Source organism: Micromesistius poutassou (assembly GCF_964030765.1).
Source record: "Micromesistius poutassou genome assembly, chromosome: 13".
In the NCBI taxonomy this organism is placed as follows: Eukaryota; Metazoa; Chordata; class Actinopteri; order Gadiformes; family Gadidae; genus Micromesistius; species Micromesistius poutassou.
Genome location: NC_140283.1, coordinates 8415882 through 8432828, shown reverse-complemented (window position 1 = coordinate 8432828; position 16947 = coordinate 8415882). Strand labels below are relative to the sequence as shown.

Genomic DNA, 16947 nt, shown 5'->3' with positions numbered 1-16947 from the left:
ATTTTTTTTTACCAAACTACTGTAAAATGTATTGATAATTCAGCTGTTGACAAAACAGATGACAAAGTACATAGCAAGTGTCTAACAAATAAACAACACAGTCGGTCTCCCAGGGCTAATACGCTGAGGAAATCATTATGGCTCCTTGAAACAATGTAGGATGGCATTAGCAGATGTAGGGCCGTATCGAATTAGGGATCTGAGAGAGAGAGCGAGAGCGCGCGTGTGTGTGTGTGTGTGTGTGTGTGTGTGTGTGTGTGTGTGTGTGTGTGTGTGTGTGTGTGTGTGTGTGTGTGTGTGTGTGTGTGTGTGTGTGTGTGTGTGTGTGTGTGTGTGCGTGCGTGCATGCACACGCCTTAGTTTAGAATGTGTGTCAGTGCCCAGAGTAGTTAAAGAGCCAGAGCAGTAGAGTACACGTTAGCTTGGTTCACCAACCAAAACAGCCCAGAGTGGATATACCAGTGAGTGAACTGGAGTCCGTCACCAGAAGAGGGGTACCATGAGGTCATCATGGTCCCACAGCAGTCATTAGCGGGGTCCTACAGGGTCCTGCCTTGTTTATATTGTGAAACTATCTCCATGACCGCCGTGAACGTCAAAACAGAACAATTAGTGTTAAAGACCAGTACCAACGCAACAATGCCCTTCTGCTGGATCCATTTGTTTACCCTCACGCAAGCTAGGGGTGCGTGGGGTAACTCCTAACACAGAGTTGAATTTCACACAGACCTATTTGGTGGTACAGCCATGGGTTTCCTGTATAAGCACCACAGTGTGATATTCCTCCTCATTTGAGCCGGATCCATGGGAATTTAGGCCAAATTGACAGTGATACAAACAAAAATGTGTTTTACCTACCAAGTAAAACAAGGATTACTGTGTTGACAGTGTGCCTCAGCAAATCCAAATGGATATTGTTTAAATCACCATCCTGTTGACTATCATGAGGCCTAGTTTTGACTTGGCATTGCAGCTTGTTGGGATAGCCAGCCAGGCAAACAGACTGCACCTGGTGGAGATAGTTTTAACAAAGTGTTACAGCTATAAAACTTAAAATCATAATTGAGGGCTATGCCGCATAATAGAAAGCAATGCAAGTGGAAGTAGCAGATAACCATTTCTGTTGACATTTATGCCGCTTTTCCACCGACAGTACCAGCTCGACTCGCCTCGACTTGGCCCGCCTTTTTTTGCGTTTCCATTGGCAAAAAAAGTACCTGGTACCTGGTACCGGGTACTTTTTTTAGTACCACCTCTGTCGAGGTTCCAAGCGAGTGGAGTAGGTACTTTTGTGTGACGTAAACAGGCTGCTGGCCACTGATTGGCCAGTGGCTGCAAACAGGAATAATCACTCAAAGTTAAGTTGTGTCCGGCGTGGCTGGAGTCCACGGACCCGCTCCCGAGGAGGACACGGATCAGCGTTTCGCCATGTGTGTCGCTCCTTTCCCGGGGCTAGAGTTAGGCTGTGCGTGTGTCCGGCGTGGTTGTGTGTGTCCGGCGTGGCTGGAGTTCACAGACCCGCTCCCGAGGGGGACACGGATCAGCGTTTCGCTGTTTTGTTTTAGTGTCGTTCCTTTCCCAGGGCTCGAGTTTCGCCTCGATCAACGTTACCGTATGACAACAGACGCGCAGTCATTGCGCTTTTTATTTTATTTTATTTCCCATCATAACCTTTCCCGGGAATCAGGAAATAGTCTTGATCAGATTCAGATTTCCCGGGAATCCCGCCCATGTTGGAGAGGTTATTTTCTACGACCCGCCCACATTGAAGAGGTACTTTTTTAGATGGAAACGCGACGTGCCTGGAACCAAACCGAGTCGTGCCACGCTAAGTCGTGGCGAGTTGAGCTGGTACTGTCGGTGGAAAAGCGGCATTATTGACTTCATCATGAGGACGTCAAATAAATAATTCAATGTTAATAATAATCAAACATAATAAGTCCATATGATGTCAAGATTTTTAATTACTTCAAAGTTTAATATATTACCAAACCAAATGTCATAAAAAATTGTATTTAGTGTATGAGTGCATTTTATCAAATTAATTTATCGACTATTAAATCACCTCAGGCTGTGTTACATCTAGCCCTCCAAGTGATATAACTAACCCCGCCAGTGATGTAAGATGTAACACTTCACTTTGGTTACTTAGTCTTGCCTAGTCTAACTTCCTCTGTATGATAGTGTGTAGACTGGTGTAGCCCCTTTGCTTTTTATTATATAGATTTCACAATTTTTGGATGGACAGACAAGGCAAGAACAAGTTTCCCCTCCATCTTCTTGTCAACAAGGCAGAGGAGTCCCTCTCCATCTAAAATACGATCGGTTGCCCTGAAAAGCATTGGTTGGTGAGCTGACAGAAAAGTTTTTCCGATGTTTTGGAGGCGCTCACTTTTCACCACCACCACATGGTGACTGCCTGGAGACGTGTTCATCCAGTTAGATTCGAGTCAGCACAGTCCATTACTTTGCTAAATTGCTTTTAATTGTCTTCAACCTGGGATGGGAGAGAAGAAATGCTTTTCTAACATTTTTTTTATTAACAGCTGCTTCAATTATGAAGGGAATTATAGACTTGTTGGATAGAATATAGTGGATTGGGATGGAAGTACAACAGCAAACACAGCAGGCTACATATTGTGTACATTGTGTATTGCTTTAGTAAAGTCGGTTCCGTCTTTTGTTTTTTTTAATCACAATTATTTGAAGGGTCATTTCCGGTTGGCGTCACCCTGGTTATGCCAGCTCATGAAATGTCTAGTCCAGCCTTTCAGAGGATATAAATCATTGCTTCAGCACCTTGCAGTTTACAAGCCAGCGGGATAGGGACTGACAGGTCGAGTCGTACGAGCGTTGGACGATGACTGAACTGAATACTATGAACAGATCGTTCAGATCCATCCGGCGTATCCGTGGACCAATGTTCATTTGGTAATTGAACCGCCGTAAGTGAGTGACAAGTCTCCCAGCCTCCAAAGAACCAAACTGCGTGGGTCGCCACCTCCTAGGTCTCGCCTGGGCGCATTTAAATAACTGAAATCGTTTCAGCTGCTAATTCCCCACCTTTTACCGCCCCTTGACTGGGACCTTGGAATACTTACCGTGGGGTGTTTATGTCCGCCAGAGGTTGAACAAAATGAAAAGGAGAGGAGGCGGCGGGGGAACGGTTGGTTGATATGTCTGGCATTAAGACACGGTGGGCTACTGGATTTAAGGAGCCAAATACCAAAGACTGGGACTCACACAAATGGGGGCTTGATAACCCACCACATTAATTAAACACCAGGAGCCCTTGTCACATCGGCCCGTGTCTCTGTGTGTGATAAAATCGACATGACAACTGACAGAACATTGTTACCCTTGTTGAACCCAATCTGGCTCTTCATACACCCACCCACACACACACATACACACACACACACACACACACATACACTCACATATCGTCTCAACCCCTCCGCTAAGACCACGAAGACAATCGTGAGGTGGGGCGTCGGCCAGTGAGGCGTCGGCCAGTGAGGCCTCGCCACCGCTCCAACGGATAACGGCCGGCGTTATTCACGCACGTTCGATTCCGAGACGTCACCCTTGACATTAAGGGACGATGGAGGAGAGGTTCACAGGTCAAACGCAATACGTTTCTACAGGTTATGGTGTGTGTCCACACACACACACACCATACGCACGTGTACACACACACACACACACACACGCGCGCACACACACGCACGCGCATGAACCAACACACACACACACACACACACACACGCACACATAGTGTGATTATAACGGGTTGTTGACCATGCCTTTAGATTAACATTAACCTACATACATTACAGAGCGATGGCCCTGTGCCCGATTAGGCATAGCACTGAACATGGGCCGTGGAGCATGTGACGCGGACGTGCACGGGTTCCAGGTTACATACTTGATGGGGGTGAGGTGCCTGCTGGTGTGTGGAGGGATGAGGCGGTAGACGGCGTCCAGGCCGCGGTGCTCCCCGAGCAGGTTGGCGGCGGAGACTGTGAGAACACGACGAAGCAGAGCAACATGATGAGATGTCACTGATGGACGTTGTTTTGAACACTCACGTGACGTTTGGGTCGAAATGAAAAGAAAACGAAATTTGTGTTTGATTTCACTCGCCCACTTGCAAATTTTGAGATCCATGGATTCGTATCAATGTACATTTTCCACTTACGTAGATGATTTGAATTTTTGGCACATGTTGCATGTACTGTGTGTGTGTGTGTGTGTGTGTGTGTGTGTGTGTGTGTGTGTGTGTGTGTGTGTGTGTGTGTGTGTGTGTTGTATGTCTAATATCTGCAATATGTGCAAATGGTATCTAGGCCACTAAAATGTTCAGTTACAGCATACAGAGTCTGCATTAGCTCAGTTTCCATGGTAATACTCAATATCCGTTGAGTTACTCTTTCATAGGGGACTATTGCTATTATCACCAGCACTGTGGAGACCAAAGTGATTACACAAAGTGTGACACATATTAACAAAGCAGTTAATGTATCTAACTGCTTCCAGCTGAATTAACCTTTATAAGCTTACTTAAATCAATACGGATGACTAGTCTACAGATATTTTCCCACTGAAATTCCAGTTAAAGAGAATTACTCATAGTTAATATTGGAACCAAGCCCCCCCCCCCCACCTCCCTCAATGGTGGTAGTTGTGTAGATATTAATAACACAACTAAAGTTATCTGCCGGGTCTCCAGTGGGGTTTTGGATAACATTAAGATACATCGTGAGGAGGAAAATTTGTTTCAGGCTGGTGACAAAGATCACAGTTTGGAGACACGGAGCACCTGCTCATGTAGATAGAGCCCCCCTAGCAACCGGTAAGGATACATGCAATGCTGAGAAAATAGAATCTAGTCACCTCCAGTATATTTATATATCTCTTATCACAATTACAGTCTCAAAGGGCATCCGAGACGCCCAATTTAAATGGAAATTGAACACACGTCCTTACCATAAACCTCAAACAGGCACGGAGAAACTCCCAATAGGGGAGAACCAAATAGAAAAAAAGAAAGAAACCTCTAAAAGTAGATAGGACTTTTCAAGGAGTTTTATACACTCTGTAGCAAGGCAATACTCCAGATGAAAAGCTAAACGCGCTCCTGATTCTATTAGAGATCACATCAATAGACCTTTTCCGCCGAGGGTCGGGGCCCGGTTAGTTGGGTGGGGAAAATCTTTGAGAACCATGCACACTCAATGCAATATTTTTTGTATGTTTTACATTCTTTCGTTTTTCATGGTTTTCCCAACAATTCTAAAAGGTTCCCCCACTAAATTAACTGATACTGCTGCTATAGGTGTATAAGGTCTTTAGAGCAATAAGGCAAATGTATATGTAATAAAATGCTCATTAGTTACATGATTTAGATGATGCAGACATATTCAACGTCTGCAGCACCATGCTCAAGATATTCTACGGCACCCAAAGTACACCAGTGTTTGGGCAGCAGCATGGAGGGAGGTGGACTCCATCAGACTAAACAAACTGATCAGAAGGGCCGCTTCTGTTCTGGGGGTGGCATTGGACCCCCTGTAGCTGTCACAGACAGGGAGGACTTTGCTCTGTCCTAGACAATGACTCCCACTCGCTCCACAGAGGGCGGTCTGAACAGAGGAGTACGCTCAGCAACAGGCAGTTAGGAGTTTCACCGAGAGCCACACAGGAAATACACAATCCCTGCGGCCATGTAACTCATTCATTCCTCTCACTAGTGGAGGTGAGAAAGTCGGAACTCCTCAGGGATCAATAAAGTCATCTGAATCTGTAACTATATAAGTAGGGTTGGGTATCGTTTGAAATATTTCAATTCCAGTTCTATTTCGATTCGTGTAAACCGATGCCGGTTCCTAAACGGTTCCGAAATCTATACTTTTTAATTTTCTTATAGAAATGCCATGCCAACACTGATTCTTTGCAAATTATTTGAAAAGGTAACTATTTGAGAAAAAAAAAAAAGTTGCTATATATATGCAAATTTGAAGTAGTGCTCAGTGTTTCCCACAGACCAGGTAGCAATGTGTGGCGGATTTGTTGAGGGGGTGGGGGGGGGGCGAGGCGTGATCACCGGCTGGCGGAGTTGTTGACGGGGGGGGAGTTGGGTTGCGGGCGGACGGACGGGATTGTTAACGGGGGGGGGGGGGGGGGGCGATTACGGGCTAGCGGAGTTACGCATTCAAGTAAAAATAAATTAAAAAAGTGGAATCAATTTGTGGTGCTCGTTGTTCAATCTGTGGCGCAGCGCCACACATTGGCCTATGTGTGTGAAACACTGAGTGCTTATATCTCCACCTTGAAAATGCCAACTTTTCATCGGATTGCTCCGGACTCGCCGTCTCTGCTGCTTCTTCGAATCTGTTTGGTGTGTGTGTGTGGTGCGCTACTGCGCGTGGCCTGGCTTGTGTGTAAAAACACTGGCTCCGATTGGCTACCATGAAACATGACTCTGCCTTAGCCAATCATAATCGATTATCTCGTTGTTAACCCACCCGGGGGGTATTCCATCAAAGTCGCTAACGAAAGCGGCGCTTAGTTGATTAAGCCCAGTTAGAACTAGCGCAAACTTCCACTTGAGGCTAAAGCTGTTCCATCAACGCAGTTCAGCCGCGCCTTGCTCAGGTTAGTTCAAACCAGGCTCACGTTATCCTGGATTACGCGCGTTCACGAGATATGTAACCAGCCCAGAACCGTGAATGTCGAATCATGGATCCAATGTCCGAAAAGGACCGAGCGGGATCTTTTCCAGTGGCAAACAGAAGCTGCTTGTGGAGGTTAGGGTTAGGGTTAGGGGTACACGCATATAATAACTCAAAAAGGGAACACCGTAACCATTAATAGAAACAGGGAGGCTGCCTGGCACAAAAATCGGCGATCTGTTGAATGCATAAGTAGGCCTAGTATTAAGCGTAACATATTTTAATTTAATATTGACCATGGATTTAAAAGCAGGGAGATAGTCTCAAGTTAACGTGTCAGACTTGCACCCGGTCGTCCGGGGTTCTATCCCCACGCAAGTAATTGTAATATAGGAAGGATTACTAGAGAAATCAAGTAACATTTCATGCCATTTATTTTCCATTTCTTTGAATATTCTTAATTAGGGAATTAATAAAATTAATAAAGGGAATTACAAAATGAAGCCAACGCCAAGAATACTACGCATTAGTCTGGACGCGAACTCGGGTCACGCGTAGCACAGGGCAAGTGCTAGACCATTCACCCAGCCGCTGATTACTGATGACGCGATAATACATCGATTTGTGTAAAAATGTGTTGAAAAAATAGCCACAGTAATAATAGATAGCAATTCATTGAATTATTTCATTTGCATCATTTAATCTTAGACCCTTAGTGAAATATACACTGTTTGTACTTTATATTGTTGCGGCACCGAAACGAGGCACTGAAAGAAATGTAGTCATTCGGTCCGGGTAGAACCGACCGTGTTGCCCCCGGTACCACTCGGTTCTCGGTACCCAACCCTATATATAAGGGTGAGTAGATTGGATTTGAGCCATATGATATATTGTCCTTTATGATTCAAATACTGTATAAATTCACATCTACCGCATAAATCAACATCTTGTAGATCTTAGAAAATGGTACTTCAGATAGCTTTCAAGGTAAACGGTATGGTAACAACAAATCTCTCAATTCTCAATTCATCAAGAATTGGTTCTGTGTATGTCAGTTTATCAACACAGTTGTCACTATTTAAGTCAGATGGTCTACACAGAGATGGTGGGGGGGGTGGGAGAAGGGGGAGAGAGAGGGTGGAGGAGGAGAGGGGAGGGGAGCAGAGAGAGGAGAGAAAGGATGGAGGAGAGAATCGAGGGGGGAGAGGAAAGAAAGAGGAGAAAAGAGACGGGAGTGGTAAAGTTCTGTCAGCCAGACTTGCGAACGGAGAGGATCTCTATCTATTTATAGCGGGGGGGGGATACAGGCTTTCACAGACTCACAAAAACAATGCAGCCATGAAACTACCGGGCGGCCTAACAACTTAGTGCCACTCTGTGCCACTGTGGAATCCGGGCGTCTCTTATTTAGGGTGAATCTGGAGCCATGGACCTCGGCCAGTTTATCAGTGGAGGGAAGAACGCACCCCTGTGCAGTGCCCAGTGATGCTGAGAAGTAGCGCCTTCAGCCATGAGTCATGAGTTGGCTTCCAGCAGAGAAGCAGTGTGAAACAGTCTAGGGTTTTGGTCTCCAAGCCAACAGGCTCTGCGTTTGATCTCTAATGGTCACACCACTTTTTGTAAGCATACTGCACGACACTTATACCTGCTCGCATTGACTGTGTATTTGCTTTTTTTCCAGTTTGGAAAATAGGAGCTTGGTTACAGTAAAGTTTGTCATTCTTTGGTTGAATATAAGAAATGCATTAATATTTAAAATTAAAAACTGCAGCGCAACAATTCTGGCTTTTTCAAACAGCTCTCTGAGCCTAGACCAGGAGCCCATCGTGTTTATGTGACCACCCGTTTCGCAACTCGGATAAGTCTGGACCTTTGGCCTGCCACATCGATTTCCTGAAATTACAATGTAATTGGGGTCAATCAGGCACTGTGTCGTGGTGGATTACGTAACCGGTCAAATCAGGGGCCTAGTCGTAGTTGCTGAAGTCAAATACAGGCCGCTGGCAAAACAGTAATGACTCCCGACGCAACAAGTGGTAACGTTAACATTAGTTTAGCAAACACAGCGATAATTGCAGTTATTGCAGAAATAGACCCAATAACAACTATTAAACAGGAACAAGAGCATGCACTAGCAGAGTTTCTCGGCAGCAAAGACATTCTCGCCGTTCTTCTTTGTCCCGTGTAACCACTGAACTGCGCACAGAGATGGCGTCACATGTTCAGTCACGCCGATAGGCTGAAGGACTTTGTCTGTCAAGCCAAGTACTCCCTCCCACTGAAATTGATGTGGGCGGCTAGGGGTCTGTGCAGCGAAACAGAATGTGAGGTCACATGATCAGGATGGTTCTCCAGGCGACTCTCAGCCCCATATTCAGAGTAAATTGCGAGCCACCTGTGCAATAATGGCGAATACTTCCACTTTGCAACATGGTTCTGTAGATGTTGAGCTTGGATGGTGTATGCTAATAAAAAACCCTGGGCTACTCACCAGGGTGACACACCAGGGGTGGAGGAGGGGTTGAGGGGGTGGAGATGATGGCTATGAATGCAATGTAATGGCGTCTCCCTTCAAGGCATTATTCCATTCTGGACATTCTGGACCCCTGGAGCTATTAGCACCACCTTCTCATTCTTATCTCTAATACTATTGCATGAGTCGTTTGCAGGTGTCGTTTCCATAAATGAATGCTGATTCCATTTGTTCCCAGAAATGTTCCATGCCAATGAACACAACATATGTCATTTTCTTAGAAATCATATAAATGTATATTTCGGTGTCATTGCTGCAATGTACCAGATCTATTTTTAGAACTTTGCCCTTGAAGGATCTAAGACATCAAAGCAGGATTACATTTTTTGCCTTTGCCTTGTATGGATCTTAAGGAATCTTGTGCTTATGGTGGTAAACAAAAGGAAAGATACTTTGTTGCCAGAAAGTTAACAGCAATTAATACCAGAGACATAAATGTCTCCAATGTGCTACATTTCCTGTGAGCTAACCAACAGTAGAGACTGAAAGGTTTGACCTGTTCTGAAAGAACATAGACTGATCCAGTTATTTACTAATTCCCTTTAGGTACATTTCCACAGTGTACGTGTGTGTGTGTGTGTGTGTGTGTGTGTGTGTGTGTGTGTGTGTGTGTGTGTGTGTGTGTGTGTGTGTGTGTGTGTGTGTGTGGATGTTTGTGTGTGTGCGTGTATGCGTGTATGTGTGAGTGTTTGTGCGTGCGTGCATGCGTGAGCGTGCATGTATAAGCATGCGTGCATGTGTGTGTATGTGCCGGGCTGTGTTTGTGTGTTACCTGAGGAACAGTAGACACGGATGACCATTAGACATGCAGCAGATATCTTGGGGTGTGTGGGGTTCTGCTTCAGCAGGTTGAGGGTCAGCAGCACTGCATCTGCATCCTCTGCCTTCATACCGATGCGAGGATCTGGACACACACACACCGATACACACACGACTAAACTTTCCACATTTATAGTGCAATCTGGAAAGACACACACCGGTACAAACAAACACAAACGCAGACCACTGAACCTCCTTATTCCACACCTCTATGTCAGATGGGTGTATGATTACATCTATTTCCATTGCTGGAAGTTAATCTTCCCATATGTGATCATTTTACACACGCAAGCGTTTTACACGCACACAGTTTATAGTGCAATCTGGACCGAAAAACAAACACAAAGCTTTCCGATATTTTTTGCTAAAACAGCCCAACTGCCATTGCTAGATGTCTGGAACGACCCGGGTCTTGAACCGTATGTCTCTTAGACCATCCCCCATGAGACCCTCCTCCCCTCCATACACCCAGCCTCACCTCTGCAGCCCAGCTTGGCCAGCAGGTGCAGGAGAGGCAACAGCACAGTGTAGTTGGGGTTGAAACACCTGGCCGTCTTCACCAGGGCAGTCAGCAGGGCCTGGCTCCCCCCTTTGGTGATCATGTAGTGGATACGCCGATCTGAACCTGGGCAGAGCAGAGGGGCGATACACACAGGACTTGATATAACAGAGGGAGACGGTGGCTGGGACAAGATTATACGGTAATGCACTGGCTGGTGATGTGGTATTGGCCTGAGTGTTATTCCTGGCATGCAGGCGATATTGCTGCGGGGGGGTTAAGTTGTCAGCATGGCCGCTCACCAGCAGACAGCAGTTCATCCAACACATTAAGGATGTTTAAGGTGCTTTCAATGTCTCCCGCATTCTGCAGAGAGAGAGAGAGAGAGAGAGAGAGAGAGAGAGAGAGAGAGAGAGAGAGAGAGAGAGAGAGAGAGAGAGAGAGAGAGAGAGAGAGAGAGAGAGAGAGAGAGAGAAATATAGAGAGAGAGAGAGAGAGAGAGAGAGAAATATAGAGAGATAAGAAAGAAAGAAAACAAGATTAAACATAAATCCTGCCTTTTCGACATCATGACCTAGCATTGGGTTTATGGCAGTGTGGATGCATTGTTATTAGCCTCGAGCCAGCATATAAAAAGGCATTTAAACACTACACCGTATTCCCTGTACACATTGATGCAACCCTGGAGGCAATGTTATATCTGCCATAAATAAATGTTTCAAATTAAATATTTAGAAGGGAATTACACTACAACACAAGATTGCTACATTCATTTCAACAGAGATAATCACCCCAAAAGCACTCATGCTGGTTCCCCACCAGAGTGGTCTCGTGAGATATTAGCCATAATATACGTGTCAAATATCGATGAATAACACGCGAGACATGCGAACACAGTGATAACACCACAGAAATATACACGATATAACTGCCAAGTTGCTTTGGATTCTTTCCCCCCCCTCATTGAATAAGTGTTGATTAATGCACTTTTTTTTCAGACAGAGATGAGCCATAAACCCGGGCTGCAGGCTTCTCTTACGTTAGTTGTAGTAGATTGGGCTGTTCGGATGAATAATGGCGGAAGATGCAGGAGGGCAACCAGAAAATGGCAGATATGTTCAACAGAGTGGCCGGTTTCTTTACCCACGTTAAATACACCGTGGTGGAAATGTATTTGTGGGTCCATCGCCATCTGTTTGCCTTTGGTGTTCAAGTACATATTAAGCACTCACCCGAAGACCTCACTTTATCACTTCCACTGTTCGCAAGTTTGCAAGGTTGGCGTCACAAGTAAATAAACCTTAGTACCTTGTGTAGCGGCTTGGGGATCAGAGTGTGAAGATCAGTAGGCCTTTAAACCACTTCAAAGATGGTATCAGAGAAAGCTAAAGTGCACTTCAAGTGCACTATACTTTTTATTATAAGAACCAAAATCAGGCACTTTGGCATGCTACTTTATGGATGCTTTTATATAGGTGTTAATGGCCCCTAATACAGTATTTGAAGACATCATTCCTGAAATTCAGCCTTGGTGCAAAATTAGCAGGCCCTGAGCAGCTTGAGGCCATGGTACATGCACTAGTGTTTACAGTGGATGGATCGCAATGGCTTGGATTCATAATATCATCCGGAGGCGCACAAAGCTTTGGCCGTGTTCTGTAAATATTCTAGAACACTCCGGGTGCTCCGGCAGGAGTCCTGGAGCTCTATATGTAAATAATATCATGTTATATATAGATATAATATATATTATCACGGCCAAAAGCTGTGTGCGCCTCCGGATGATATTATGAATCTCAAACGACTGCGTTGGGTTCTCTGACGTCTCTGGTACACAACGAGACTCGTAGTGGGGGTTATCTCGGCCATGGTGGAGAAGGAATTGGGGGAAAGGAACTTTGGCTTTGGACTCCCTGAACTCAAGATTGAACCGCGACATGGAGGAGAAAGGGATTGTTGACCGGGATTGTCTCCCCCTGGAGCCCCGCCGCTGGGGGCTCCTCCACCGCCGGGGCACCTCCGCCGCCGGGGCACCTCCGCCACCAGGGCACCTCCGCCACCAGGGCACTGCCGCCACCAGGGCACCTCCGCCACCAGGGCACCACCGTCGGGGGCGGAGGAGTCAGCAGCCCCGGCAGCGGAGCCCTGGCAGCGGAGCCCCAGCAGCGGAGTCCCGGCAATTGGACCTTTAAGTAAAGTTAAACACATGAAGTGTTTAGCTTCATGTGTGCACAAAGTGTATCTGTATTTAACATATATCCACATAAAGGTTTTGGTTTTATCTGTGTTTATGATAAATAGATGTCGCATAATACAACAATACAAAACACATACTAAGATGAAGCTGAAATGGGATAACTTTATCTGGAATGTTAACCATGAAAAAACACGGTTTACCGTATGTAGTGACTCGTACGGACAAGTCAGCAGAGAGCTGGTATTGCCATGCTGGGTTGTGAGGCACAGAACACACAAGGACATGTATATGTACGGGAAACATTCTCTGTGTGCTGTCCCCCAAGTTCATCTGCCCTCTTCTCCAGAAGACCTCAACAGGAAACCATTTCTGATTGCTCTGGTACCTCTTTCGGCAGAACCAAATAAGGCCGTGCGCTGTGTTCTTTCTCTTTGAATAACAGTCAGTGCCAACGCAGGCTATATGTACATCTGAGGTTTGTTGAAAACGGACAGTTCCCCAGCCCTGCGATCGGAAGGCAAATGCTCTAGCAGCCGTTAAGCTTGGTCGGTAAAACACAGCTCTGCTAAAGCTCTGGGAGTGAGGCTTAACATAGAGGGCAGATGTTAACTGGATATTTTGAGCCATTCAGTCTCAGTCTTTTGCATCTTGACAGATGGTCATCACCGGCAACAGATAACTAAGAGATAAGTGGCTCGTATCATCAAGTGCCTTGCAGCTTGTGTTTTAATCCACAGGCCCTATTGCATTACTGGGGGAGAGCTGTGATATGAGCAGGTGGGTGGCAAGTTGGATGGGAGTTCGTATATTGCGGCATCTCAAGTCCTGGAAGCGGCCAGGAACGGATCGGAGCCCGTGTGGCACTCCTGGGCTAAAGTTGATGATTGATTGGGAATGGGACACCTCTACTGGTAACAAATGCCTGTAAACTAAGAGCCCGTTGCTGATATGTGAAGCCATCCTGCGACTCAAACAAGTGAGTCTGTCTAGGGGATTAGTTATAAAAATCACACTTTCATTTTAATTCTTTTTTTTTTTTTTCCTTAATCCGCTTTTGACGAGGCCTCTCAGTAATGAGACCTACACATTATCGCATGTTATGGAGTATCTGTTACAACGTATTGTCTCTGCAGGAATGAGTATACGTTTTGAATAAGCATATGCTTCAACTGGAAAATGGTAAATCTGTGGAAATCCTTGCTATGAGAGAATACCACTATATTGGAAAGCCAGCAACTTGTCATTTCTCCACAAAGATGGGTGCATAATAAACATTTTCTCCCCATAGGGAAAATGCTTCTGAACCGGAACTCCATATTTGGGCATGCATGGGTAAAGAGATGTTCAACAAGACAAATACAGAGGAGCTTATTTCTCACTGTTTGACCAGCTTGTTCCACTTAGAAATGTTCCTTTTTTTTAGGTATATTTATATGTTGCTGATAAGGACAGCTATTTGCATTATTCTTTACTCTAAATGGGCATCTATTAAAGTTGATGGTTTAGTTGTGTTTCGTTTACAATTACACTTTAACAACTTGGATTTTTCCTTATTTCTTGTGTGTGCATGTATGTCTGTAGGTCTATCTGTATGCCTGTATGCCTGTATGCATGTCTGTATATATGTCTATATATCTATATGTTGTATGTACCATTGGCAGAATTGCCATATTCACAATAGTTGACTTTAAAGATTAAAAAAAGCCGGGGAGGGTAGTGAATATATAGCCACATGCAGTCTGAAACCATGTTGCTTATTAACAATGAATAGCCAATAATACATGGGTTTCCATTAGACCTTGCTCCATAGGATCTCAGCTAGTTTGTGCCCCAGTGCTACACTCTTTCAGGAGGACAAGCTGTTTTGGTGAGAATGAGATTTTGAAAGTTGACTTAAATAATAAATGCAGTACACAGACTTATCAGATCAGATTCCATCAGTTTAGTCGGATTAGACTTCATGCACTATAGGCTCCCGTAAAATCCAATTCTGGTGTTGTCTTGGTGCTCTTATGGGGGCTGTTTGTCTAGGAGCTTGGCGCTTGGTAAAGACTGGGCTTACCGGCTGATGCAGGCAGCCAGCGGCACCTGTTCGGTGCAGAGGCAGCAGGCAGCCCCAGACTAAACTGTTAGCACTTCATCACTCAGCATCAATGGCAGATTAGGTGTGTGATGTCAGGCTGGAGTCAGGCAGCCATGATAGCCATGATGTGAGGGTAAGAGTCGCAGCAGGACATGCTCACAGCGCCATGGCCAGGACAGCTGCTCACAGATGTCCGTAATGGAATCAGCAGGTCACCCACAAGAGGTGGTTATACGGGGCCCCTCTGATGACCACTTCTGTCGGCCCATAACAATGTCAGATGAAGGCAACATGAATATGTATTTGTTAAAAAAAGAAACACTATAATACTTGCAATATACCAAAATGTAATCCTCTGTCAACTCTGGATTCCAACCAGCATTCATTTGTATGATTATATTGAAACCCAGCTTTCATGTGTTTACCTATATATTTACCTATATCTATGCTTCCCTAATGGACTAAAGTTAGAATTTGCTGGCCACTCTTTCAGCAAGGCAAGGAGTCCGGGCCTAGTCAGCTATAGCTCAAATCTGGGCAGCAGTCGAGATTAAAGTCGCTGCTGTGGGTAAGATCTAAGAGCTATCATTTGGGTGTCATTTGTTAGATTTAGGATCATGGTTGTAAAACAAAGGGCACCCTAAGGTATCCGCAATTTGCACGGGGGAGGGGGGGGGGGCAATGCAAACGACAGAAAGGCTCCACAGAGTTTGAACCAAAGCCTTTGTGGCTGAGAGGCGTAGCCGCTGAGCGAGTGTTTTGTGTGGCTGGGGGGGGGGGGGGGGGGATGAAGGATGAGCGGGCAATCCAAATCATCTAGGCCTCCCTCGCTGTCTGACACTTCCACGAAGGTGCTCTGCGTCGCTCCACCACCGTATATCTCCACGGTGACAGTGTGTCTATCAATCTCACTTGCAAGTGCAAGCGCAGCTGCGTTCACTACCACACAAGTACCCGCGCATGCACACACACACACACACACACACACACACACACACGTGCAGAGTGCTTCCCCTAATTAAATCACGCGCGCCTGCAGTCACACACTGGGGTAGAACAGAACATTGTGGATCACAGGTACTGGCGCTGCTCTGTTGACCGAATCTCTAGATAGCTTAAAGCCACACAAAAATCGCTGGCTTCTCATTTACATGCAGTGTGCCGCCCCATCTGTTCATCATATACAAGGGCATGGCTATGTATGTTAAAGCATCAAGAAATAATCCCTGCCTAACACTTTCAAACCCACGATTCACTACTATATTACCATGCATTGTACAATAAACGCTGTAATGCAGTCGTTGCACCCAATGTTGATCCTTGCATTAGCAATTGCCCTGGGAGCCAACGAGTTGAACCCATTGTTTATCTTAGCTCAGAATTGTATTGCCGTAACCTGCCCGAGAAGAAATTGGTCTTAGCCCAGTGATACAGACATGATATTGATAGCGTTACTGGGCCGGGACCCAGGCAGACGGACAGATTAGTCGGTCAGTGTCCAAAACAAATGTGATACTGAATGTATACATGCTGCATGGATGCAGAATGACGCAAAGCCCAACGGCGCAGGCCAGAACGAGGACTTCATTGAGTCTAACTCAACTGGGGAGGAAAAAATTTTCAAGGATGGTTTTGCATGGAGCACAAACAGGGATGGCAAAGGAATGGCAATGGAATATAACTGACATTGTGAGAAAGAAACAAAGAGATAGAGAGTGGAATAAATTAAGAAAATAAGAAAGTCATCTAAAAATAAAGAGAGAAAGACAGAAATAAAGAAAGAAAGACATATAGGAATGCAGATTAAATAAGAAAGGGTGGAGAAAGTGATGAAAATAAATAACTAAATAAATAATGATGAAGTTTGTTAACGCCCCTAACAGCTGCTGGCGCTGTAAGGTCATGAGTCGGATCAGCCCACACGGGAGAAATATTTGACAGATTATACAGATTATACATGATAATGCTCATTTGCTCTCCATCCAAATCTGAATATCTTTACTCAGTAAAGTAATTGAATGTGACTGTCTCGCACATAGTGCACATAGTGCACACAAACAGATGGAGAAGCAGATGGTGTAAGAGCAAAACACAAAACAGAGGCAACAAAGGGTACTCCTCTAGAATGCATACGTACAAAGG

General features: G+C 45.3%; 1 protein-coding gene across 4 annotated transcripts in view; it reads right to left on the bottom strand.

Moving 5' to 3' along the window:
* The window catches only part of agbl1 (AGBL carboxypeptidase 1), a 103044-nt gene that overhangs the window by 77335 nt on the left and 8762 nt on the right, over positions 1–16947 (bottom strand). For all 4 annotated transcript variants that reach the window (XM_084477082.1, XM_084477083.1, XM_084477084.1 and 1 more), the window contains 4 exons: positions 10828–10891; positions 10505–10651; positions 9980–10111; positions 3929–4022 (listed from right to left, as the gene is read on the bottom strand). In XM_084477082.1, the coding sequence (XP_084333208.1) occupies positions 3929–4022; positions 9980–10111; positions 10505–10651; positions 10828–10891 (437 nt within the window). The remainder of the gene's footprint in view (positions 1–3928; positions 4023–9979; positions 10112–10504; positions 10652–10827; positions 10892–16947) is intronic.